At 37.1% G+C, this 24,247-nt stretch overlaps 3 protein-coding genes across 12 annotated transcripts in view; 2 read left to right on the top strand and 1 right to left on the bottom strand.

Annotated features, from left to right (window-relative positions):
- Nucleotides 1-860: 860 nt before the first annotated feature.
- Nucleotides 861-2,657, top strand: LOC108108278. The gene is made up of 4 exons (XM_017216281.2): nucleotides 861-1,126; nucleotides 1,459-1,569; nucleotides 1,630-2,016; nucleotides 2,369-2,657. Exons 1-4 carry the CDS (start codon nucleotides 947-949, stop codon nucleotides 2,522-2,524), a joined length of 834 nt encoding a protein of 277 aa, XP_017071770.1. The 5' UTR covers nucleotides 861-946; the 3' UTR covers nucleotides 2,525-2,657.
- Nucleotides 2,658-4,679: 2,022 nt separating this feature from the next.
- Nucleotides 4,680-5,270, top strand: LOC108108269. Its single transcript, XM_017216226.2, has one exon. The coding sequence runs from the start codon at nucleotides 4,804-4,806 to the stop codon at nucleotides 5,014-5,016; it is 213 nt and encodes a 70-aa protein (XP_017071715.1). The 5' UTR covers nucleotides 4,680-4,803; the 3' UTR covers nucleotides 5,017-5,270.
- A 4,377-nt stretch (nucleotides 5,271-9,647) lies between these two features.
- Nucleotides 9,648-24,247, bottom strand: part of LOC108108273 (protein boule) — a 30,998-nt gene continuing 16,398 nt past the window's right edge. For 7 of the 10 annotated variants that reach the window (XM_017216252.2, XM_041817677.1, XM_017216251.2 and 4 more), the window contains 7 exons: nucleotides 21,679-22,132; nucleotides 21,226-21,379; nucleotides 16,628-16,687; nucleotides 16,446-16,563; nucleotides 16,093-16,184; nucleotides 15,813-15,846; nucleotides 9,648-10,952 (listed from right to left, as the gene is read on the bottom strand). In XM_017216252.2, the coding sequence (XP_017071741.1) occupies nucleotides 10,834-10,952; nucleotides 15,813-15,846; nucleotides 16,093-16,184; nucleotides 16,446-16,563; nucleotides 16,628-16,687; nucleotides 21,226-21,379; nucleotides 21,679-21,800 (699 nt within the window). In that variant the 5' untranslated portion in view covers nucleotides 21,801-22,132 and the 3' untranslated portion in view covers nucleotides 9,648-10,833. Of the gene's footprint in view, nucleotides 10,953-14,823; nucleotides 15,617-15,812; nucleotides 15,847-16,092; nucleotides 16,185-16,445; nucleotides 16,564-16,627; nucleotides 16,688-21,225; nucleotides 21,380-21,678; nucleotides 22,133-24,247 lie in introns of those variants that run through there. The other 3 variants (XM_017216254.2, XM_017216255.2, XM_017216256.2) reach the window with 3 other exon arrangements.

The raw sequence follows: 24,247 nt of genomic DNA on the forward strand, positions 1-24,247 counted from the left end.
TTACTCGCACAGAAAAATGAATTAAATCCATAATCAATGCTAATAAAACGCACAACAACAAGACGACTTTTAGCCGAAGATACAACAATCACACTCACAACAAGCAACAACGTCGACAATGATTTAATTCACAAGTCGGCTATGCTTTTTTTTTTGACTCATCCCCCATTCAGTAGAGTGCTTCCAATGGTTCTCACCGAGTTCTCCTCCTGGGCTGCTCCGTTCTACTTTTTTTGGCTGAAATTGACGGTCCAACTGGAGGAGCGGAACACGCACTCAATTGACACCAGGCAAGAGTGGTCAAAGAGGAGCTCAACGGTGACATGGGGGAGGGGTGGCAGTGGCCGGGAGACGCGCCCTGCTCCGCATTGTGCGGGCGTTGCACGCGCGATTGGATGATCGGCATGGAAAGCGCTACAATTAACTTAATTAATACAACAATTTGCTACAAAGCACTGAAAGAATTCAAGATAGAATTTGTTTTTAAAATATATTAATATCATATTAAGAATATTGAAGGAAAGTAACTAGATAAAAAGGAAAATAATTAATTTAAAAATTCGATTATCGGGATTTCTCTGACAAAACTAAGGAATTTAGCGGTAGGAAAGGCAAACTATATACACGAATATTTTATACATAAATCGGATGATTTATAATGTTTATGTTTTGTTAAAATTCTTGTGTTTTTCTTTAAGCAATAAAAAAGTATATTTTTTCTTTTCTGTGTGGGAAACGAGACTGGTTGTTTTTTAATTTAGCTTTTTCTGAGCGAAAGAGTGCGCTCGGGCGGCTCCTAGGGGTAATTCTCTCTCTCTCTCCGAGTGCGATCTGCGGACTGAGTGGTCAACACGCTGGGATTCTTCTTTAGTTGATCGTGAGATTTCATCTGGAACAGATCGCATTTAGTGCCTAATCATCCGTTGCAACAGGAGTCTCTGCCAAAATGGTCACCAAATCCTTGACTTACTTGGCCATCTTCAGCCTTTCTTGGGGCTTAATTGCGGGGACAGCAGTTGATCAGTATGGAATCTTTGGACGTGCAGACATTTCCACAACGGAACGGAATAATGCAGAATTGCGGTGTATGAACATTAGTCCACAGAATTCTGTGGATTTCGAGCAGGTAGGTTGGGGATATACATAAGAAATTTAACTTAAAAGTCAGGGAATTTAAGCTTCACCCAATATTGCGGTATAAACTAATTTGAATACCAAATACCATGCATTGCTGCCTAATGCAATTATGGTCGATTTGTTCTAATTAACCCTTTGCGCCCAGAGTGCGCCCAATGTCAATGGTATAGTGCTCCGAGCCCTGCTTATTTATTTTTTCATTGTGGGCATTTAATTGAACGCACAGCGAGTGGCATGCAAATCGCACAAATGACCCCCATTCGCTTTTATATGACTGTGTAATAATGCCCATCCTCTCTCTCTCTCTCTCTGCATATGTAGATAATGGGGATCTGGTATGGCAGCGAGATCATCGTACACACTCAAGACTTTCCCGGAACCTACGAGTACGACTCATGTGTGATTATCCACCTAGCCGATGTCACTGAACAGGTGAGTTCTTCGATAATCCATAGTTAGATCTTATATAATGAAATATTTGATATATGACAGATTCAACAGACAAATGTGTACGGAAATCAAAACTACAACAGGAATCGAAACAACTATGGAAGCCCCACCACAACCACGACTCAATTCCCTTATTTCGAGAGAACCACTAGGGGTCAGCAGAAGTTTTTGCGTTTGGTGTGGAGCGAGCGGGACAATAATCTGGAGTACACCTTCAACTATAGCACCTCTACACCCGGTCAGTGGTCAAACATTGGGGATCAGCGAGGTTCCTTGGTCACCTTGAACTCCTACACCCAGTTCACTGGAACCGTTCAGGTGGTTAAAGCTGTCAACGATCATCTGGTGCTTACCTTCTGCGGGAATGATGTAAAGAGCTCTATATACACGGTGGTACTCACCCGCAATCGTCTTGGTTTAACTTCAGATGTAAGTGACTTTATTTTTATTCATATTGATAGCTTATAATGGGAAGTTATTCAGAAGTTGTTCTTGGTAATCTGTATTCATAAAAATATTAGCTTAAAATTGTAAGGAAATGCGAAAAAGTTAAGGTGAATAGCTTATATTTCTAGGAATTTTATAGAGCGGTAATATTACGTTAGAAGATGTTGATTAGTTCAGATTTTTATTGCTGATAAGCAAACTATTCCCTAGAATATATATGGTTATTAAAAACGTAGTTCGTAAACTCGCTTATAAGCTTTTGAATGATAAGAACCTGTCAATGAATCAATACCTGTCTAATTATTTTATTTATTGTTTTTCGTCATTTTTCCAGGAGCTGCGCAGCATCCGGAATATGCTTTCCCGGCGTGGACTTTACACGGAGACCATTCGCAAGGTCTGCAATGGCTGTGGCCAGCTGACTGGTAGCCTCTTCACTCTGTTTGCCCTTTTCCTGGTCGTCCGTTTTGGCTGGGGGCGTGGCCAGTAAACGAAAGGGGATCGCCACATCGCCGATCTTTAGCCGGCGTATTTAATGAGTCCAGCCATATTACGTTAATTCATGTATATTTTACTTAAGCAATACAGAAGCGAGATCGCCGAGTGCACTCCCTGAAAACAAATACTCACATTGCTTCCGTTTTAATTGCTTGTCTTGTCAATTAAAGTCAATTACCAGAAAGACGGAGCTGACTTAAGTGGGCATTAGCCGTTGGCTAGTTGTAGGCGTTAAATGTTTGCTTAATTCAATTAGCAGGGATCTCTACCCGCTCATTCGAATTTTGGTATCACTAATTCCGGAACAAATTCGGTTGTTATTGCTACCCAAACGAGGTCTTTTGCCTATCTCGATTGCTATGTATGGTGTAAACCCCAAAAGTAGGCAATAGAAATGTGCTGTCGAAATGTATACATATATAAATTACTCATACGCCGTGATGACACAGTCACACACATCCCAAGCCAATGCCACTTGCCTCTCTGATTACGTTGTTAACATTTCGTTTTTTTTTTACACTATCAGCAATAACCGAAAAGAACTAGCAGATGAAACTTATCAGGCCTAGGCAACCAGCATGTGCTCAGCTCTATAATCAAGTGGATTTATTCGGAATGAAAAAGGGTTGAGGCCCCCTGGAATCGGGGCTATAAAATCTGGTCGATAGCCTTTGATATGCACGCGATTTCACGGGGATCTCGCCTGCCAAAGTCTGGCGATTGCTTTATTTATAAACAGTTCTCTGTCTTGATATTACTGCTAATTTCTTTTTCTTCTTTGTTGATAAGGCAAAACAGTTTTTTTTTTGGGAATAAATGGGAACATGCTGGCTACGTTATCAGCCTAATAGAAATACTAACAAGTCTGGACACAATCATGAAAAAGAAAACAAACTCTCCAAGTCTGTGTGGAAAAGTTTTGGGCAGCGAAATATTCCCAGGGAATGCATTGGTTCTTCAAGCACTGCCGGACAACGTGGGGCTAGATAAGGGCTAGATTGCTCAGACCCCGCTGAGTCTGAATCGCACTTGAACTTGGAGTATTCGTGATCATGGGTTATTGTATTTTTCTTTTTTTTTTGTTATTGTTATTGTTGACTTAACAATTTTCACCCGCACACTTTTTGCCGGATTTTACAACGCCTGATTGCAGTCATAGACCGTGTGCCAGCTTGACGTTTTGTTTTGAAAATAATAATAATAATTCACAGGCAGCCGCCGACTCATGAATTGATAAGAACTCGCCGCACACGTAGAGTGCTCATGATAGTAAAGTATTACAAAAGTGCCAAGCTAATGGAGCATATCTTAGACCCCGGCCGGACTGCATAATCAGCCGGGGGAGGATGTGTCTAAAATAGGTTAATGCGACCTCTGTCATGGCAGCCATGAGCCAGCTAAATTTGTCTTGAAAATGTTTGATTTACAGAGTAGCCTCTCTAACGGGGAACCCATGACCTACAACACTCATATTCTACTTTGAGATTATTTTAGACAGCAAACAGTCTGGTGAATTATCATGTTGGACTTAGAGAGAGATATCTCAGATTACAAATAATCAAAGAAGACAAATTGAGTTTAATTTGTATTAAAAATTTAAGAAGTAAAAATATATTTCTTTCAGTTTTCAAAAGCCTTTTTATCAGTCCAACTAATAATCTTAGTTCCCCGGAGCCTGGGTAAATAGGTTAAAGTTTTTTAATTAGGTCATTTCGATTGGCAGATGCTCGACTGTACATAATAATGATTTACGTCATCGTCTGAGGGGTATTTATTTAATTGTGCAATATTGGCACAGCTGTATAGATCAGCCTTTGGACTTTGAGCTGCACTTGGGAAGTGCGATGATGGCAATTTCTCCTTTTTAGTTACGGATACAACGTTCGAGACGACACTATCCAATGAAGGTAAACAAAACTACTCGAAGCGTAAACAACAAGCTTTGCCTGAAAGTGCGTCGCATTTCGTAGTGCATTCGATTGCATGGCCTGCAAATAATGGCCTGGTCGTAAGCTAATCAATTAGCAACCCTTTTGACCAACCCACCTGATAAGCCCCAACTACTTGCAAGATAATGTCCATACATACGCCAGTATGAAAAATGCTGATAATGCATCGCTATAAATACCGAAACCGGAGCAAAGTGTGGACTCAGAAACGAATCGAGCGCGCCAATGATCGGACAGATCCATTAAAAAACCAAAAAAATATAGAGCTAACTCTATAGCAAAAGCAATCCAACTGTGATATCAAACGAACATAAATCCAAAGATGTCTGCTTCTAATAAGGTGAACCACTTGATCGGTGCGACTACGCGTTATATTGCCGGACGGAATGCCGTTCAGACGGTCTACTGGCGTACCTCTGCGGGACCCAATCCCCGGATGTTGAAGACCAACAAGCTGCAGAACTTTGATCGCACCCAGAAGGCTCCCCAAAGTGTCAGGCTGCAGAATCTGAATCGCAGCTTCCTACGGGATTGATGGATGGAATAGATTTTTAGTGCCGACCTTGACATGTTCCTAATGTCGCGTTAGACATATTTTTTTTTATGGTGCACTTTGTATTTATTATGTAGAGTATTTCCTAAGGCGATAAATATTATCGTTCAAATTAGAGTTAATCGAATCTAAACGAAGCAGGCGCTACGACTTTTCATGTACCTTGGCATTATAAAAAAAAAAAAACAAAAAACAAAATGATTAAATAAATGCATTCTGGCGCTTAGTTAAGAGAATAATATTTGTCATTTTCCTGGATTAAAACAGGGCAGAGGGGGGGGTCTATGAAGTGCGTCAGCCAAAGGCAAATGACATCAATATATATAATATATGGAAACCCAATCGAATGATCGGTGTTTTTTGTCTATATAATGAAAAGACAATTTATAACTTCGGTTTATTCGTTTTTTAAGATTTTATTTATTTAGTTTTATATTTATTTCATACATTGAGTTCTCGTATATATATAATTTTTTGGGTTTTATGTGTATGCTTTACTTTCTTTGTTGTATGTAATTATTTCATATAATTTTTCATTTAGCTTTATAATTTCGTTTTTAGATATCGTTCTTACTTAGGTTTTATAGTATATTCTCGCGTTTTTCTTTTTCTTTTTTTTTGGTTTTAGTTAATTTAATTTGCTTTGTGGGTGAAATATGTTGACGTTTAAATTTTTTGTTTTGTTTTCTTATTTTTTTGTTATGTTTATCGGGTTGATCGTTTTTTTTTACTTAAAATTACAGCCTTTATAAATAATTATTTTTTTATGCTATCCATTCGATTTTTTTTAATTTTCTGTTTTTTCAAATTTTGCTTTCTCTTGTGTGATTTTTTTTCTTTATACTTTTATTTCGCTTGCCGTTGTACTACGTATTCATTTTTCTTTCGTTATAATTTTACTAAATATATATATATATAGAGACTTTTTCCTTGCCGCATCGTACTTTGATGGATCTGAATAATTTGCACACATGTATGTATATAATATATATGTATATATATATATATTGTTATCTAAATATATACTCATATAGACCTCATATATATATATATATTAATTCATATTTGACAATTTCAGTTGGGCTTAGTGTCTGGCTTTGCTTTTGTAGTGTAGTGTAGTTCTGGTTTTTTCTCTTTTTATGTATTTTATTTTTATTTTTTTAATGTTTTGTAATTTGTTTTTATATTTTTTTTTTTTTTTTTTTTGCACACGGAAGATTTACACACATGAATAAAAACCGAAAAAATACACACAAAACTTTGTGCATTTTCTTAGCTAGCTTTGGTTTTCGTTTTGATACTTCTTTTTGGGAATATGTTATGTTATTTTATGACCTCGTTTATTTGTTGTTGTTGTTGTTGTTGTTGTTGCCTAACTCAATTCACATCAAAACAGTTTTCGTTTGGTTTATCTCAAAAGAGAAAAATATATATTAATTATTATCTTTTGTATTTTACCTTTTTGTTATTAAATCCATTTATTATTTTTCATTTTGGTTTTTGATTAAAAAATATTGCAGCTCAAAATTGTAATACTTTGGTATTTTTTCAACATTAATTAATTTTAATTTTACTTTACCTATGTATGTCCCCTCTAAAGCATATAGAACACAGTAGAGATCAGTTGGGTTCCCCTCTGCTATTGCTATTATCCTAATCTTCCTAATCTTCCTAATCTTCCCCTAAGCCCTCTCAGATCTCACCTTTCCATACTGATATATCTCATTTCCTTAGTGGGCTTCGCAAATTGCTTGATCGTGATCTGTAATTTCTTTGGATTTCGTCTATATATTTGTGTGTCGTCTGATTTACGTATTTCCTTGACTCTACATTTATATGCTGCTCAGTATAGTTAGTATATGTATGTATATTAGACTCTTATGTATGGTAAATTGATTTTTTTTTTTTTTGCTAGAAATGTGTTTTCTTTTACGGAAGAATTTGGATACATTTTTTTTGTTCTTAGTTCCACTTGATTTTTAGCTAAAAGTATAATTTGTCTAGTATTTTCATTACTTTTCAGCTAATCATTTGCTATGTATGTTTGTGGTAGTTGTAATCCTATCTCTCGGTTTATAGCACATTCATTGGGCGCTTTAATTGGCTTAACATAGGTGTATCGGTAACTGTATCGCGGTATCGTTATCCTTTCTTCTTCTCTACAAGTTTATTTATTTATCCTGCATCGGCTTCAGCACAGATTCTCACAATGTGCAACTTGCACTTCGATTTAATTTTAATAATTCTATATGTTCTTCTTGCAACAGAATTTCGGCATTTTGAGGGTTTGGTTTTGGGGGGGGGTGGGTAGGATAATGGATTAAATCAAATGATTGAAAAAGGCTTAATATGGACAGTTTTGTCAGCAGAAGGCAATAAACGAAATTCTGTGCAAATATTTATGGAAATAAGGTCAGAAGAAACTGCTTAAAAATTGCAAAAATCTTTCTTTTTGTAAATTCTTCATTTTGTCTGTATGGTTAGGGGGTTTTTTGTTTACTTCGATTCTCTCTCTCTCTCGTGACTAAAAATACTCAACAATTTCGTTTACATGAAACCATTTTAGCTACAATTTATATTTGTTGTATATATGGTTAAATATTTCCTACACATTCGCATTCAACATTGATAGAAAAACCGCTTTGTTTTGTTCTTGTTGTCGTTTTGCTTTTCACCATTTGCCATGTTTTGCCTCTTCTACATCAAGAGATCTCGCTCTAGAAAGTGCTCTGTATATGTTTTTGTTAGAAAATCGTAATCGTAATTCAAAAAAGACTCTTTTGCTGACAACAATGACCCAAAACAGAGTTGGTAATGCGGGTGGTTTAATGGTTGGCTGCTGCTCCTGCTGCTGCTGCTAAGGGACCCAAATCGGATCACTAAAATACAACAATAATCCAAAACGCTTCCAAGTTTCGAGAACTACGTAATGCACCTATGTGGTTGGTTATGTGGTTAAAGGTAAATCCTCGATAAATCTAAAAGAGTTCGTTGCACGTTTATTGTATTTCATAGGCTCGTCCGGTCCAGGAAGACCTCTCTCTACCTCTACCTCTACCTCTCTCTCTCTCTTCTATATCGATTCTATTACTCTGCCAAATAATGATCTACCGAAACTCATCCGGATAATGGGACTTATTTTTGTTTGATTTTTTTTGTTTATACAATATTCATCACATTTTCTTGTGGGGTATTCATTTTTTTTTTTTTTTTTTTGCCTAGTTCTGGTTGCTAATTAATTTAGTTATTATTGCTGCGCCGTTACTTTGTTAGTTACTAATGTAAGTACAATATCATAAAAATAAAAATAACACTGTATATTTTGTTATTTACCATTAATTTCATTTCGCTTCATTTTAATTGTTCATAAATTATGCATTTTTTGTATTTTTGTTTTAGTTTTATGCTTCGGTTTTGTTTTTCTTCTTTTATTGTAAATATAAATATATATAATATATATCTCAGGTTTTCCATTTATTAAGTACAATATAATATAACCATATACAAAGCGGCGCCCCTTTCCAAACAAGCCATCCATCCATCCATCCATCCATCCTGCAACATCCTTCGTGGGCCCTCCTCTTGACCTCTGGCCACCCCCACTAACTCCGTGTGTGGCATTTGAAAAATTCGTAAACGGTTAGTACACTTTTTAATATTCTTAGTTATTTTTTAGCGTCAGTCTTGTGTAAATTAAATTTTACTTCAAAAAACGTTTTTAACGCGCACACACGGAGGAGAGCACGGTGAAGCCTCGAAGCCACGAATGCGCCCACACTGGGCAGGTTGTCTTTTTTCCAGCTGCCACTCTCCATTTTCACCAATCGCTTTCCTTGGGCCTCGCTTCTTGTTATAAAAAATTGCTGCTCGACTTTACATATACATATATATATATATATATATTTAATAAAATGTATATAATATATGCGTGTATAAGGTTTATTCAATTCACACGTAGACGTTTGTTAAAAAATGCATTTTCTTATGTAAAAATGTTCGGCTTTTCCATTTCCTATCTGCCCCGTTTGTCATAAATATTATAATTTGGTATCTGATTACCTCATTTTTTTTTGTGTTTTTTCTTTGAGACGCCATCGAGATATTGTTCTTGTACATTTCTATGTATATGTATATGTATATATTTTCGCATATACTAACCATGGCCTAAGTGTATGTGTTCGTTCTTGTATTCCTCGTATATAGATTTTTAATTACTTTGGTTGATCGCATTCGGGAAGATTAAAGTTTACACACGGTAGTGAGAGTTAGGAGTTTAAAGACGAGCGAGCTTAGCAAACCAATCGTAATTGAACTACATTTAGAGTTTAGACAAGTTTTAGTCCTAATAAATTGTCGCCTTACTTTTTTTTTTTTTACTTTTTAGAGATTTTTCCACTTTGAGATTAGAGCTAATTTGACACAACCGTTTAATTTAACTATTTTATCATATCATCTCTGCCTAACGATTAGCTTTACACGACTGTCAATGCTACTGAAAGATTCGTTGCTTTTTGTATTTCGCAGCACCTGGAAAGTATGCTACACTTTATCGGTAAGAACTGAAAGATTAAAAACACAAAAACAGTTTAAGAAAAAACAAAACAAAGGATCGGTTTTTGTTTCGGGCTCTTTTTTTTATTATTGCTTTAATGAATGACATTCGATAATCGGAATATGAACACTTCAATAATAATTTGGAATCACACAGAAAGTTGAACAAATTTTGATAATACATTCGTTTCGAAAAATCAGAAAGGAAAGAATGATGAATCAAAAGATGAAACTGGGACAAATTTGGAAAAAATAAATCGAGCTGAAGAGTGCTCTCTGAATGATCGAAAATGATCAGAACACTCCAAAGAACAAGCATCAAGCCCGAAACGTTTTTTTTTCTTCTTTTTTCTAAAATTGCATCGCTGATATAGCACAGATATAGCACAGATCCAATATATAGCAGACATAGGCTGGCTCACGGGGGGGGTCGAGTTCAGGATCGGGATTGAAAATAGCTTCGGGCTTTTTATTTCGGTTGGTGGTATTATAGATGGTGCGGTATAAATACTGGGTGTTCCCGTGCGGGTAACCGATTTTGAAGAAGTCGTGGATATGCTTCGGTTATGCTTCAGATGGTTTCAGATTGATTGTGTTGCTCGCATGTGATGGGGGGAAACGACGTTGATGATGTTGACCCGCTTGCTATAATCATGACCCCTTCACCTATACCTCTCTAACTCCCTCTTCTTTTCTTTTGCTTTACTCGCTTATTATACACACACCCCTTCGCTGCCCGAAAACGAAAAAACTTTTTAACGATAACGTATAACAAAATAACGAACATAACAATCGCAAAACATAAGAACAAGGTTAACGAGGTTAACCCGATGGGGTGGTAAAGCGTGAAGGTTTTTGGGGTTATCGTAGGGATAAAGTTTCGAAATTAAAAAACAAACAAAAAAAAAAAATAACTAAAAACGAAGGGAATTTTGTGAGGTGTCGCGCCATCGTTACCCAGGATCAATCCCAGTGTTTCGATTCGTAAATACTTCGAGAGATTTCTTCTCGGATCCTTAACCCAAGGATGATACCATCTTTTTCCGATTCTCCAGTCCCATCCACTTCTTCCCTTTCCTCCACTTTGATCATATTTTCTAACTTTTCTGACTTTGATACTGTTTTTTTTTTTTCTGGAGAATTGGGTCGTCTTCTGTTCTGAGTTCTGTGTGTCTCCACTTCTTCCTTCGCCTTAGCCCCCTGTTCTAATCCTGTTGTTACTTTAACCACCGATCCTTCGATCGGCAGCTATACCCTGGGCATTGTATCTCTCAGATCCTCGACAGTCCAGCACGACGACTGTGGATGCGTCTGGGCGTGCGTTTGATGATTCGGCGACGGTGGGTGCAGCAATGGCGAATGGTTTTCTGTATAAGAGATATATTTTTATGGTGCCCTGAATTACAAATCTGAGAGAGGGGAAAAGGAAGATCGGGAGTACACTCAAGGTCAAATATATAGTAGAGATTTTAACCAACTGAAAAAGCGGAGAGGGGTAAATATAAATGAAATAAACGCAAATGAAATATTTTGCTATTCATATTCTTTTCTTTTTTTTGTTTGCATTTTGCTAAAATTATTAAGTAGCTGTTGCTTTATTGTTATTGCTATTTATGCGTTCTTTTCTTCTTTCTCATTTCTATATTTATAGGTAGTATAGTGTGTGTGTGTGTGTGTTTGGTAGTGGGTGTGTGTATGTGTGGTTAAATATGCTTCGTTTTTTGTTAAATTTTCTTTGTTTTTGTGATGATCATATGGGGGGCATTATCCTCAGTAATATGTATATATAATTATACAAATTAGACTCCATAGAAGTAGAAACTGATCTGGCTTCTGGGCCTGCTGCTGCTGCTGCTGCTGCTGCTTTATCTCAATGTATATATGTGTATATATATTATGTAATTGCTGAATTCATTTAGGTAGGTAGGTACTTAGTCTAAAAACATTTTTGTGCTCTTAGTTGAGCTGCACTTCTTAATCAGTTGATGTTCCTTCATTAAAATATATATATTATTCTTTGCGCTATGATATATATGTATTGTATATATATATAATTTTTCTTCCTTCTTTTACCATCTTTCTTCTAATTGCTATTTCTTTTTTGTTGGTTTCTTTTTTTGTTACTTGCCATTTTTGTTCATTTAATATATATATATATATGTATATATAATATAAATATTCACTATATATAAACTAAATAGATTTTTACGATGGGACACAATCTGCTCTCTCTGCTGTTCAGTAAAAACTTAAGAACTTCATTTCGGTTTCATTTTTTCCACTTTTCCACTTTTCCACTTTTCATTTTCCATTTCAAGTCGTACAATAAATTGAGTTAACAAACATTTTACACACTCGTCGTTTGTTTGTTTGTTTGTTTTTGTCAGCAAAAATGTTCATTCATTCTTTAATTAATTAATCGTTATGGTTTTAATTATGCCTTGGCATTATCTTTATAATGTATATATATGTATATATCTGTATAATATATTTGTTTTAATATTGTTTTAAACCTAAACAATTTATTTATGAATTTTCGCTTTCAAAATATCACGTATATACTTAAGTTATGCCTTGGATTTATTAGTTTATGATCTGATCTTTATCTGATTAGTCTGCGGAAGATTAAATTGCTGGGATGGCTTGGATAAAAAGAGTGAATGGGAAACTCATTTCGAACACTTCTCTATCCTCTTTCCTCAAATTTCTTACTTTCCCAGCAATTCTTGGATTCTAGATCTGGAATCTGAAATCCCTCTCTCTCTCTCTGCCCACTCCTCTTCTTTGAACTAAATAAAATCCCTATTTGACTGACATACACATTGTAAGTACACTCTCCTCTTGGTTGGTGGTTTCTATGTTGCTTCTTCGACTTGATTTCAGTTTTTAGTTTTTAACTAGAGCATGCCTAAGTGAATTATTGCTTTCCATTTCTCATCATTACATCATTTTGTGTGTGTTTTTTTTTTTTTTTTTGCTTCGTTTCAACAAAGAGTGATTTCTAATTATTGTTACAATTCGATTTAAAAATGTTTTTGGTTTTATATTTTTAACTATTTAACAATTTAGTAAAAATTTATCAACAACTTCACGGCAAAGTACCAAAATTTGCGGCGGCAGCGAGTCTAAGATTTTCGATTTCGTGGTGGTGGTGGGGCGGCGACCTCGGCGATATCTGTTTTAGCAGGTATTTTTGAAACCTCTGGGTTGGTTTATTTTATACGTTAATAACATGTAATGTTTTCTTTCTTTAGTGGGCAAATAATTTAATTTCTTTCAATAAGGCATATACGTATATGTAAATATTTATTTGGAATTTTCCGCATTAAGGTTTTATATTCTCATATTTTCAGCCAAATTATGCACCAATTTGAAATGGAATTCGCTCGCAGATCGCCGGGGCTGCCACCGCAAATGTTTTGGCCAACGCGCGTTTTTGTATTACTTTTAAATAATTTTGGTTAACACATCTTGCTTTTATCGTTTCGTGTTTTTGATTAGTTTTGATGCCATCATCATTATCATAATCAACATCATCATAACAATAGAGATACAACAGAATCTTAAGTGAGTGTTGGAAAAACAGAAATTATAAATCAACATGTTTCGCAGAGTTTTCATTTTGCTTGGTTTTTCCTCTTGTACATTTTAGTTTATTAAATTATTATTATTAATTTACGTTTTGCTTGCTTTTCGTATATATATTTAACTATATTCTTGTGTAACACACACCTATGAGTGTCTATGTATTGCTTGAGTTATCTTCTTCTTTTTGTTTTTGTTTTTATCTATTTTTTTCCTTGTCGCTAGAGCTTTGAGTTTAGCTTTCCTTTAATAGTCTCTCTAATATATGCCTCCCGTTTCTTATAATGGCCGGGAGTTGTGTATGTTTTTCGCATTTTCATTTTTTTAGCTAGCATATTTTGAATATCTTTATTGTAGTTTTGTGTTCTTTTTTTTTTTTTTGTTTTTGTATTTAGTTCACTTTTTGCTTGGCTTATGTGGCTAGATTTTATGATTTTTACTTTTACTTTTACACCTACCCTTTTAGTATTCTCTCGTTTAGACTAAAATTTCGTTCAGTTTTTCATTTGCTTGGCTTACAAGTTAGGTTTCCTTTCCCTCTCTCCTCAACGAATTCTGATCGGATAGTTAAGGGCATTTTTCTTTATAAAATATCCTTGACTTTCTGCTCAGGATTCTTGGCTCAGTGTGTGTGTGTGTGTGTGTGTGCGTGGTGTGTGTTAGTTTGTGTGTTTTTGCTTTGCTTTGCTGCTTGACTTTGTCGTCTCCTTTGCTTACATATTCATCTTTTTGCTTTGTATTGCTGTATGTGTGTGTCTGTGTAGGACAGTTACAGTTTACAGTTACGAGTTACAGTTACTTTTACGCTTTATATGTAGTATTGTATATATGTATATAAATTAATTTATGCATAATATTATGTCTTTAATCTTCGATCGCTGCCCCGCTTTTTCTTAGCTACCATATATAGTATGTGTGTGTGTGTGTGTGTCTGTTTTTTATGCAATTTTACTCAGTTATTCCCTATATAGTATATATATATGTGTGTGTTTCTCCTGCACGTGTGTATGTGTGTGTGTTTGCTGGTATTGGTTTGAGTGAGTGCTTTTCCACCATCTGCTGGCTCTGTATAATCCCGTTGTGTGTATTTAGCATGATGTTTCCTATATAGTATAGTTTAAATATGGTTTCAAGTCCTGCCCCCCCCATATATATTTTTCTGTCTTTCACTTGCTGACTTTACCACTCTTGTACACACACACAAACACACTGCAGTTTTGTCAATGTTTCCTACGGTTACAGTCCCACATCTAACCATTCCCCCCAATCCCTCCCCCTTCTGCTCCACCGCTAATTGCACATCATAAATGTTTCCTCTACCAAAATTTTATCCCCACATCACTGCTCGTCACTCACACAACACTCGCACACCGCTCGCACATCTCTAATAACATAAGCAGCTTACTTTACAGCATTTTGCAACGGTTTCCTTGCATCTATATCTGTGTGTGTGTGTGTGTGTGTGTTGGTAGTAAGTGCGTTTGTGTGAGTGAGTGTCCTTCCAGAGCTTCTACCTTCAATATACGATTTCCTTTGACTAAACATTTCCCAAATTGCAGCTGTGGTGTGTGCGTATCTGTATCTGTGTATCTGTGTGTGTGTTTCTCTGTATTTGTGAGTTTATATAAATTCTATTTATGCTTTGTAGTTTACTTTTGTTGTTGTTGTTGTGGATTTGTTGTTGTTGTTGTTGTAGTAGTAGTAGCATCACTATTGTTGCTGTTGCTGTTGCATCCTCAAAGTTAACATGGATAAATTCCTACAAAATAATCGGAAGAACTTCATATATCTAGGAATTTGTAAAATATTTATCGAAATTGTTGTTGTTTTCTGTTTTTTTTGTTTTTTGTTTTTTAAGGATATATAAAATTGGTATGTTTATATAAGCAAAGTGATTGGTGCCGACTACTACTATTTACATTCATACTCTGCTATTTACAGCAAGCAAAACCGAAAAATATATAGGAAAACCAATCGAAAGATTTGATAGAGAAAAAAAATATATATATATAGTAGTAGATGTAGTAGTATCTTCCCTCGCTATGGCATTCAACTAATTTACATTACATGTACATATTTTTAGTGTGTTTTTTGTGTGTGTGTGTGTGTGTGTGTTGGCCAAAACTAAAGCTCCAAAACTTAGCATAAATTAAATTAAATCAATAGGCGTATTAACATAATCGTAATAAACTAAAATTATAAACTAAGAGTGCGGCTGCTGCTGCAGTTCGATCAGAGTTGAGGGGCATATATATATATATATATATCTTGGTATTGTTGTTGTAGTTGTTGTTGTCGCAGATTGTTGTTGTTGTTGTCGTTGCAGTTGTTGTTGTTGTTTTTATGGTTTATTATTCAGGGCAGCTCTCAACGAAAAATTGGCGACTACGAAAATTTGTTTACTTTATGTTTCATTTTTGTTTTTTTTTTTTTTTTTTGATTTAACCTATTTTTGTGGTGGTTGATTGTTGTAGTTGTTGTTGTTGTTGTAGTTGGTGGTTGGTGGTTGGTGGTGCGCCAAGAAAAAATGAAAGAAAAGAAAGCAAATACCGATATTGTGTAGGCTACGACAAAAACGACAAAACGACCAGCGAGCGATACTAAAATACTGTGAAAGCTGGCTCAAAAAATCAGAGACTCACCTTGGTAATTCTGAGGCCAAATGGTGGGTACATTCTGCAAGCGAAAATTTAAGATTAATTATGGGAATATATATTTTGATATATATATATACAGTGGGGCCAAATTAATAGCAACGGAAATTTGATTTATTTTTAAGACTTCTTCTTGGGTTTTTATTAAGTTCTTCGCTTACTATCTGGGCAGTAAAATAAACAAAATCTTGTTTAATATATAATCACTATCTCCCCATGGCTATTACTTTGCCCTGTTATCTGTACTAAACTTATAACCAGCACTCACCATTGGCACACTGTAGTACTGATAGAATGGCTGATATTGCATGGCTGAAGGTGGGTAGATGGCTGGCACTCCAGCGGCTGTAAAGTCAGTAACTAGGTTTGGTTAATTGTTTCCCAATTGATGGTGGTGGTTGGTGGTGTTGTTTTTTTTTTGTTGTTGTGTTGATGGAGTGTTTTTTTTTTTTTTTGAGTTTTTTCGAATACAAAGAGAGAGAATAATGAAATACAAAGAAAAGAAAAACAAATGTCAATCAAAAACCAAGTGAAACTTAGATAAACGATGAAGAGATTCCCATCCAAGGCGTAGATTAATAATACTCGATCTACATTTTAATCGAACGACTTTAAGCTCACCTGGCGGATATACAGCGGCTGCGAACTGATCCATGGGTATGTTGCTGATCGGTGCCGGCGGCGTGGTGGTATAGTAAACAGCTCCGTTTGTGGCCACAATCGATTGCAGAGGATTGGGCTAAGTTGAAATTGAATTTAAATTAGTTAATAAAAATATATTTATAAAAGAAATACTAACTAACCTGCTTCTTGATGGCCGGTGCAATGTTCAGTTTGCGATCACGTAGTACCACGCACTCACCCTGTAGTAGTTTTGGTTTTAGTTTTAGTTTTTGGCCAAGACCGAGATGGAAGAGAAAGATAGAGGGAGAAAGCATAAATATAGAGGAGCATTAATAACAAATTGATTGCATTATCAACACACAAGCCGAACGAAGAAATTCAAATTCAAATCGAACGCAGCAGCATCAAAAATTCTCAAAAAATAGTTAAAAATTAATGCGCAACGCTTTTGGTTTTATTTTGTGTCTTTTTTTTTGTTTTTTGTTTAAATATTTTTTTTTTTTAATATCTTCTGTTCATTTCTTTTTTCTTTTTTTGCTTTTTATGGCACGGCCATGGCTAAGAGAGAGAGAAACACGTGCCAAGGCAAAATACCATTACCAAAGTTGTATATGTATATAAGATATATAGGTGTGAATGTGGGGTGTGTGTTTAATGTGTGTGTTTAAATTAAGTAAGGTTTATTACAAAATGTCATGTACAATAATATATATGTTGCATAAATTGATTTTGCGCTGTTTTTGCTGTGAGTTTTAATTTGGCTTCAAAAGCAAAAATCCAATTGCCAAACTTATTGTTCTCCTTTTTTGTTTCGTGATTTTCATTTTCAATTTTGCGCGGCACAAAAACTCAAACAACATGTTTATTTTAATCAACAAACATAAACACAAAAAATTAATTAACCAGAATAATAAACTCATTTAAAGAATGTTTTTAATATATATATGTAAAAAAAAACTGAAAAGGCACAAAAAAGCATTTAAAGAACAAAATCCAATTTGGAAAATAAAGCTTCTCGTTTCTTCTCTCGTCTCGTGTTTGCTACTGTATTAACAATGATAATAATTAAATCGATTTAAAACAAAAAACAAACAATTAGAAAACTTGAAAACCAATTAGAAAAATAACACCAACACCAAGTTTAAAAGTTAAAAATATATAAGAATTATATCACAGAAATATATATTATAAAGAGAAAGGTTGAGTCTTAAATCCTTGTACATAAGCCTCTCTTTCACAAAGCCCTTTAAACGAGTCTCATCAAAGTAAATTCCATTTTAAAAATGCATTTAGCATCTCGTCTTCGACCCAATAAATCAGCCAATTTACATTTAATACCTTTTTTCCTTTTGGCCAAACTACTAACGCAGATAGCCACAGCCCTGGCCAGGCCAGTTCAGTTCATCTTTAATTGCCAATTAGTCCCGGCTGATACCCTTGTGATTTGCGCATGAAATGCATGAAAAGGACACCGCTCCACAAAGAGATAAGCCCAGACTCCTTGAGGGAGTAGTCGGGGAGTGGCGGTCGAGTGGTGACCCCTCTTGGCAGCGGTAATAACCATTAACCTAAGCAAATGTTTGCCGGCCAAGGAGAGATGATGCTACTTTGTCGTTTGAAAAAAAAAAAAAATGAAACGAAAAGATGAGGAAAATTGTGGAAAATGAAAAGAAAAGCGAGGCGCAGAAGGCACAGTACGGCGCGGAAAACCTGAGCCGTTGCCGTTGCCACTGCCACCGCGTAGCCTTTTCTGACCGCCGCTGGGCAAACATTCTTTTCATTTATGTTCGAGTTGGCCGCCCTCGAGCCATCTCCTCGGCCAGCGACATAAGGATAAGGGCCATAACAAAGGGCCAACAGTTGAGAAAGTAAACTAAAGATGAAACGTATGGCAAAAGAAGAGCGCTGCTGTGCTGCTACCCAACCCCACCACCAACAACCTTAACCACTTCTTGTCTTGACTGAATTTAATTAAGAATCCTTTTGGTGGCTGGCTTTTACGGTTACCCTGATGATGATGATGGTGGTGGTGGTGTGGGTGGTGGCCTTTTGTTTCAGCACACAAAAAGGACAACACAAAACCCCCACTCTAGAAATGATTTAAAATTGAAGAGCCGTCGTCGTCGTCGTCGTCGTCGTCGTCAACTCCTTAGTGGAGGAGTGGCAGTAGCAGTAGGCAAATCTCATACATTCGAAATGTGCGTTTCGGAGAGTTCATTTTACGGACCCAAATTTGCTCTAATCTATATGTGTATGCATTTGTGTTGCGTAATTATGCATGTATGAGGTGACAATGGATCTGATCTGGGAGGGATTAGTTTGCCATCATAGAACATATACACAAAAATTAGTACACGCAGTGGGTGGGTTTAGATGGTACTCTCTCTCTCTCTATGGATTAAGTGGACTGATATGATATATACTCTCTCGTATATATATGCTTTTGGATTGTGGTGTCCTACGGAAAACTACAAAAGGCGTCCCTTTTTTGGCTGTGGCTTTTGATGAGTTTCGTGGTCGACAAAAAACTCGAACTAAATGCTAAACTTTTCTAAATGAAATTTAATTAGTGTAATGTTTGTAGTAGTTGTTGTTGTCTCCTCTGTGACTGTGTGCGTGTGTAAATTATAAAACTTGGTTAAACGTTGGCAGGACTCTTGTTGTTTTTATTGTTGTTGACGGTGGGGCTCTGCTCTTGTGCCCGTTTCAGCTTTTGCCTTTTGCATAGTAATAGTAGGTGGTGGCATGGTCGTTGTTATCCTTGTTCTGCCGGCGGGCATTATGCTTTCTGCCTCTCCCTTTGCATTCACAAGGACACTCGTGTCCTAGACTAGAGAGACTAGAGAGGCACCCACCGGCACAGTAGCTAGCAGCAACAACAAGAGTTGGAACAACAACCAGAACGACAACAATGCATATTAATGACGAGCGGCAAAAGTTTTTCACTTAATATGCCACAGAGCACGGCGGAAGCTTCAGCTTCAGCCTCTGAGCAGCAGCACAGCATCACCATTGTAGAGAGGGTAAAAATGGGGAATTTTCCCTGAAATGGGTAAAAGTTGCATCACTCTTGCCAGGCAGGGCAGTGGTAGTGTGCTTATGCAATAATTTATAATCAATTAGTATGCCAAAACAAAATATGGCAGACAAGTTCATTTTGTAATGAGCCACCTGGAGGAGGCGCTGCCGCTGAACTTTTTATGGTCCGCAGTGAACCTAGCCCAGATCTTGACTCTATATAGTCAGTAGCTACTATACACTGGGGGATATTTTGTATATCTTGACATATTTTATTGTTCTAAAGACAAGCCATTCAGTGATTATTATTAAATCAATCTTTAATCAAAAACTAGTTTCCTTTAATAGCAGCTTTTCCAGTGTAGAATTATTGAGCTGGGAAGAGCGAGAGCGTGGGTTGCCCTGGGGGAGCAGGTGATTGGACTGCTAACTTTGGGGGTCGACTGAGATATAGTTATTCCCTCGGAACTTTTACGGCGCTCACTTACTTGCTGGCGGGGGGATTGGTTTGGAATTGGATTATTATTAAGTATTACTTTGCCGGCTGCTATTTGATTCGTTAATTATTCCGCAATTGGAAAAATGTGCAATACACAATCGATTTGTTGTAATCAGCAAATAAGGCGTAAACGGAAAAGATGTGCCAACAATGCAACTTTACACGAAAATACAAATCAAGAAACAGGAAAACTCAAGACTGGATATCAAAAACGAATTAAGAAGGCAACAAGGCAACGCACTAAGGTATTGTCTATATATTTTGTCTAGTCTATATAATATGTCTATGGAGACTGGCGTTCCACCAAATCAACGGAGCCAAAAGAGCAAAAAATATTCGCTAATTTTTTTTTTAATTTATTGCATAAAATATGAGCATTAAAAACGGTGCAACGAACTCAACATTGTTTTGCATTTGCATTTGATTTTGGTTTTTTGATTTTGGTATTTTTAGCTTAACGCTTAACGGGCATACTTCGATATATCAATAGGTTGGATTTGTGTGTGGGTGGTGGTGGCTGCGTGTGTGTGTGTGTGTTTGGTGGGAGATCAAAGAAATATAAAAGAGGAAAAGTTTAAAGGCTGCCTACGCTTGGGGAAAGTAGTAATGTGTGGATTATATAACTGGGTGAGTGTTGTGTAGTGTAGTGTAGTGTAGTTGTTTCTTGGCAATGAAACGATAACGGAATGGCAACGCAACGGAAATGTAACGTAACTCGGAAACGTAAACTCAACAAAAACGCAATAAGAAGAAATTTATAAAAGAACAAAGTGCCGTCCGTACCTAAGGCGGTACATCTCTCGATTATCGATCACCGATCATCGATCATCATATATATATATATATATATCATATATCGCTCAAAATGGCGACAATCATATGAGGTATTTTCTTATGTGGAACACCCCGAACGGGGAGTGTTGGTGGTAGTAGTAGTAGTAGTAGTAGTATCAGTAGTAGGAGGAACCGACGTCTCATAGTAGTAGTAGTACTTGTGTGTGATGGGTCAGGTAATGCCCTAAAAGATCGGAGCACAATTTTAGGTAGTGTTTTTCGTGATTTGTTTAGATCTTTCTCGAAAAAAGCTCTTAACAAGGTTCATATAGTTCGTTCGTTCGTTCGTTTGTAGTTTCTGTTGGTGATCTCTTCACACTCGCTTCATCGGAATCGAAATCATAATACTGGCAGTTTTTCTCATTTTTTTTTTTGTTAAACGTTCAACAGGCGACATTAGCAACAGGTCAAAGGAGTGGTACTTACATCCGCTTGCAGTCTTTGCGCCTCCTGCTCCGTCTCGAAGGTGACAAAGCCATAGCCCTTGCTCACGCCTGCCCGATCCACGATGATTTTGGTGCTCTTTACTGTGCCGTAGGCGCTGAAGACGCGGGTCAGATCGGCCTCGGTGGTATCGCCGCTGAAGAAGAAGATATAAGGATTAGTTTTGGAGTACTTTTGCGAGGGGGAGTACTTAAGGAACCATCAGGAAACTGCTTTTTGTTTACTAACAAAATTATGTTAAATTTCTAGGAATTTTACTGCTCAGAACTACTAAAGGAGCAGGCAAATTCCTTCAAATAAGATTCTCATTCTAAGAAATGAAATTCAAAGGAAAAAATGTTTCCATTATGCCAACTAATTCTAGGATCTCATTAAATGAAAACCAAGTCCTTATTAAGATTCCTGGAATGTGCACTTTAAGGACGACCAACTCACCTGATGCCGCCCACAAAGATGCGGTTGGGTATTAATGTGCCATATTTGGGCGCCGCCAGGGGCGTCTCCAGTCCTCCGCCTGGCGCTGCCGTTGGAGGCGGCGCTGCTGCGATCTTGTGCATCTCTGCGGGTGTCGTCTCCAGACGAAAGTTGGGGGCACCGAAGGGCAGAATCTTGAGGCTGTTGCTGGTGATTGTGGGTGCGCTCTGGCCGAAAAAACTTCTACTCGCTGCCGTTCGTTGGGATCGAGCGGCTCTCTGCTGTTATTGGCAACTTCTCCTTAAGTTTTCGTTACGGCGGAGATTGGATTATATCGGATCGGATCAGATCGGATCGGATTGGATGACGATTATGCGGCAGCTGGGGCTATCGAAATGGTTTCCACAGTTTTAGTTCCAGTAAGCATGAATACAGTTTGATGTAGTCCTTTCGCAGCCAAGCCTTTTCTCGCAATCTGGAAAAGCCAAAAAAAACAGAATTAACACCAAAATTAGTTGAGCTCATTAATAAACCATTAAAATTTAATCAGCCACATGGCCGGCCAGCCAAAACAAGAGAGATCCAGAGACGAACCAAGAGAGCGGACAGAGAAGATTTCAATCTCGAGAACAGGAAAAAAGAAAATAAAACTAAAGAATTGCCCCCTACATTTCGAAACGAATCTATTTCTGGCACAGCCGACATATGTCACACGAGGAAAACTCAGCGCAGGCAGGCTCACAGATACGCACGCATACACGGACATGGGAAAACTAGAGGTAGTCGTCGGGCACCATGTGTGCACCATAAATTCACCTTCAGAAGCGGCGGCGAGACAACTAAATAGCACAGAGAGTTTAATTTTAACAGCAGCAGCAGCAGCAGTAGCAGCAACATCACAGCCGCAGCAGCAACAATAAACTTGCCTTGTCAACAACACGGTTTGAAAAAGTTTTTGGGCCACACGAGAGGCAAATGCACTGAGGAAAAAATATCAGAAAAATCTAATATTCTAGATATTAAATTATTGAATAAAACATTTCTTAGGTTTTATATTCTAGTATTAATTTTTACTTTAAGTTTACCCAAACGAAAAGTGTTATCAACTTTCTAAGCTGCCACAAATGCCAGAGAATACCATTCAGAATTCCCCCAAAGTTTCTCTCAGTGCCTCTGGAAATTATACGTGTTGCTCTGAACTGCAGAGATGGCCATTATAATTCCGATCGAGGAAACTTCAACATGCACTAATTTGAGTTCGAGTCAAAATACATATTCGCAGCCTTCGTCAAACATTTCATTTAGATGTTTGTAGAGATGAATATGTTGGCATGTTCTCTATGGGCGTCGCATGTTTGTTGGGGCCCCCCACTCACACCCCCCGCCATCATTTAACGATCCATATTGGTATGCAAGTGGCGGGAGTTAGCTGCCCGATGGCATGTAGGTATCCCTGGACTTGATAATATATCATGGCATTTGTATCTCAATCCGTATCTGGGGCTCTCATCGATGATGGGCGACGCGCTGCTGGTTGCTTATCAACGGGTATTTATCGCCCCACCGTCCCCTCCCCCTCCGGACAACTGTCCGGCGGTCAGAGATATAGCCCGCCTCTGTCCGGCAATCGAAGCGTCGTGTACGGGCAATTTCGATTGCCGTAGCAATGGAAACATAATTAAATTTTCATTAACAATGAAAATGTCAAAATTGTTTGCGTTCGCGTTGAAGTTGCGCTATGCCAGGCATTTCAATTGTACGCCGGACGAGCCGATCGATTTAAAGATATATATATATATATGAGTAGGTATATATATACAGAAAGTCGGATGCACGTATGAGATATCTATTTAATGGACTGTGTGAGAAAGCTGTTGGCAACACGTGATTTTGTATATGGCTCTATTTCGACCCATTTTCCGTATCTCAAACAAATAAATTAACCAACTATAAGTGCTTGTATAAATCAAGGCAATAAATTCTCTTAGTCCCAATTAAACCTAAATCTAAATCTATATATATATATATATTTATGCACGAATGCAAATCCAACTAGCAGATATATCTTCCGCTCATTAAAACGCGTCACGATTCCAAAAAAAGAAAATTCAGCAAACAAAATTTCAAATATTTTTAGAAATGAGAAAAACAAAATCAAATGACGTTTGTTGGTCGCAGGAATATAGGAGTATATATCTTTTCCGTCTGGCGAATATAATATAAATTTGGCCAACGGAAAATTGTGAAAAACTAAAAGCTTTGCCATAGATTTTCTAGGCTTCTCGGGGCGGATGTGGTTGTTGGTTGATGTGGCGGCCAGCAGCATAAAGTGGGGGTGAGGCGAAAGCTGATTTGCCGATGGCTAAGTGCCCCTGACATGATTCATGATGAGCCGCACCAAGCCAAGATGGGAGGCGGGTGGGTGGGTTTTAGCTCCCCTCTCTCTTGGTGCTCATGATTTATGTGCGGCTCTTAATTATTTACAATATTATGAAATTATTTTTGAGAACTTTATTCCTTGGCATTAGGAGAATTGATGATGGAGGAGAGGATAGTAAAAACGGTGACACAGAGAGAGAGAGAGAGAGAG

Source organism: Drosophila eugracilis, unplaced genomic scaffold, assembly GCF_018153835.1.
Source record: "Drosophila eugracilis isolate 14026-0451.02 unplaced genomic scaffold, ASM1815383v1 contig_1825, whole genome shotgun sequence".
NCBI lineage: Eukaryota > Metazoa > Arthropoda > Insecta > Diptera > Drosophilidae > Drosophila > Drosophila eugracilis.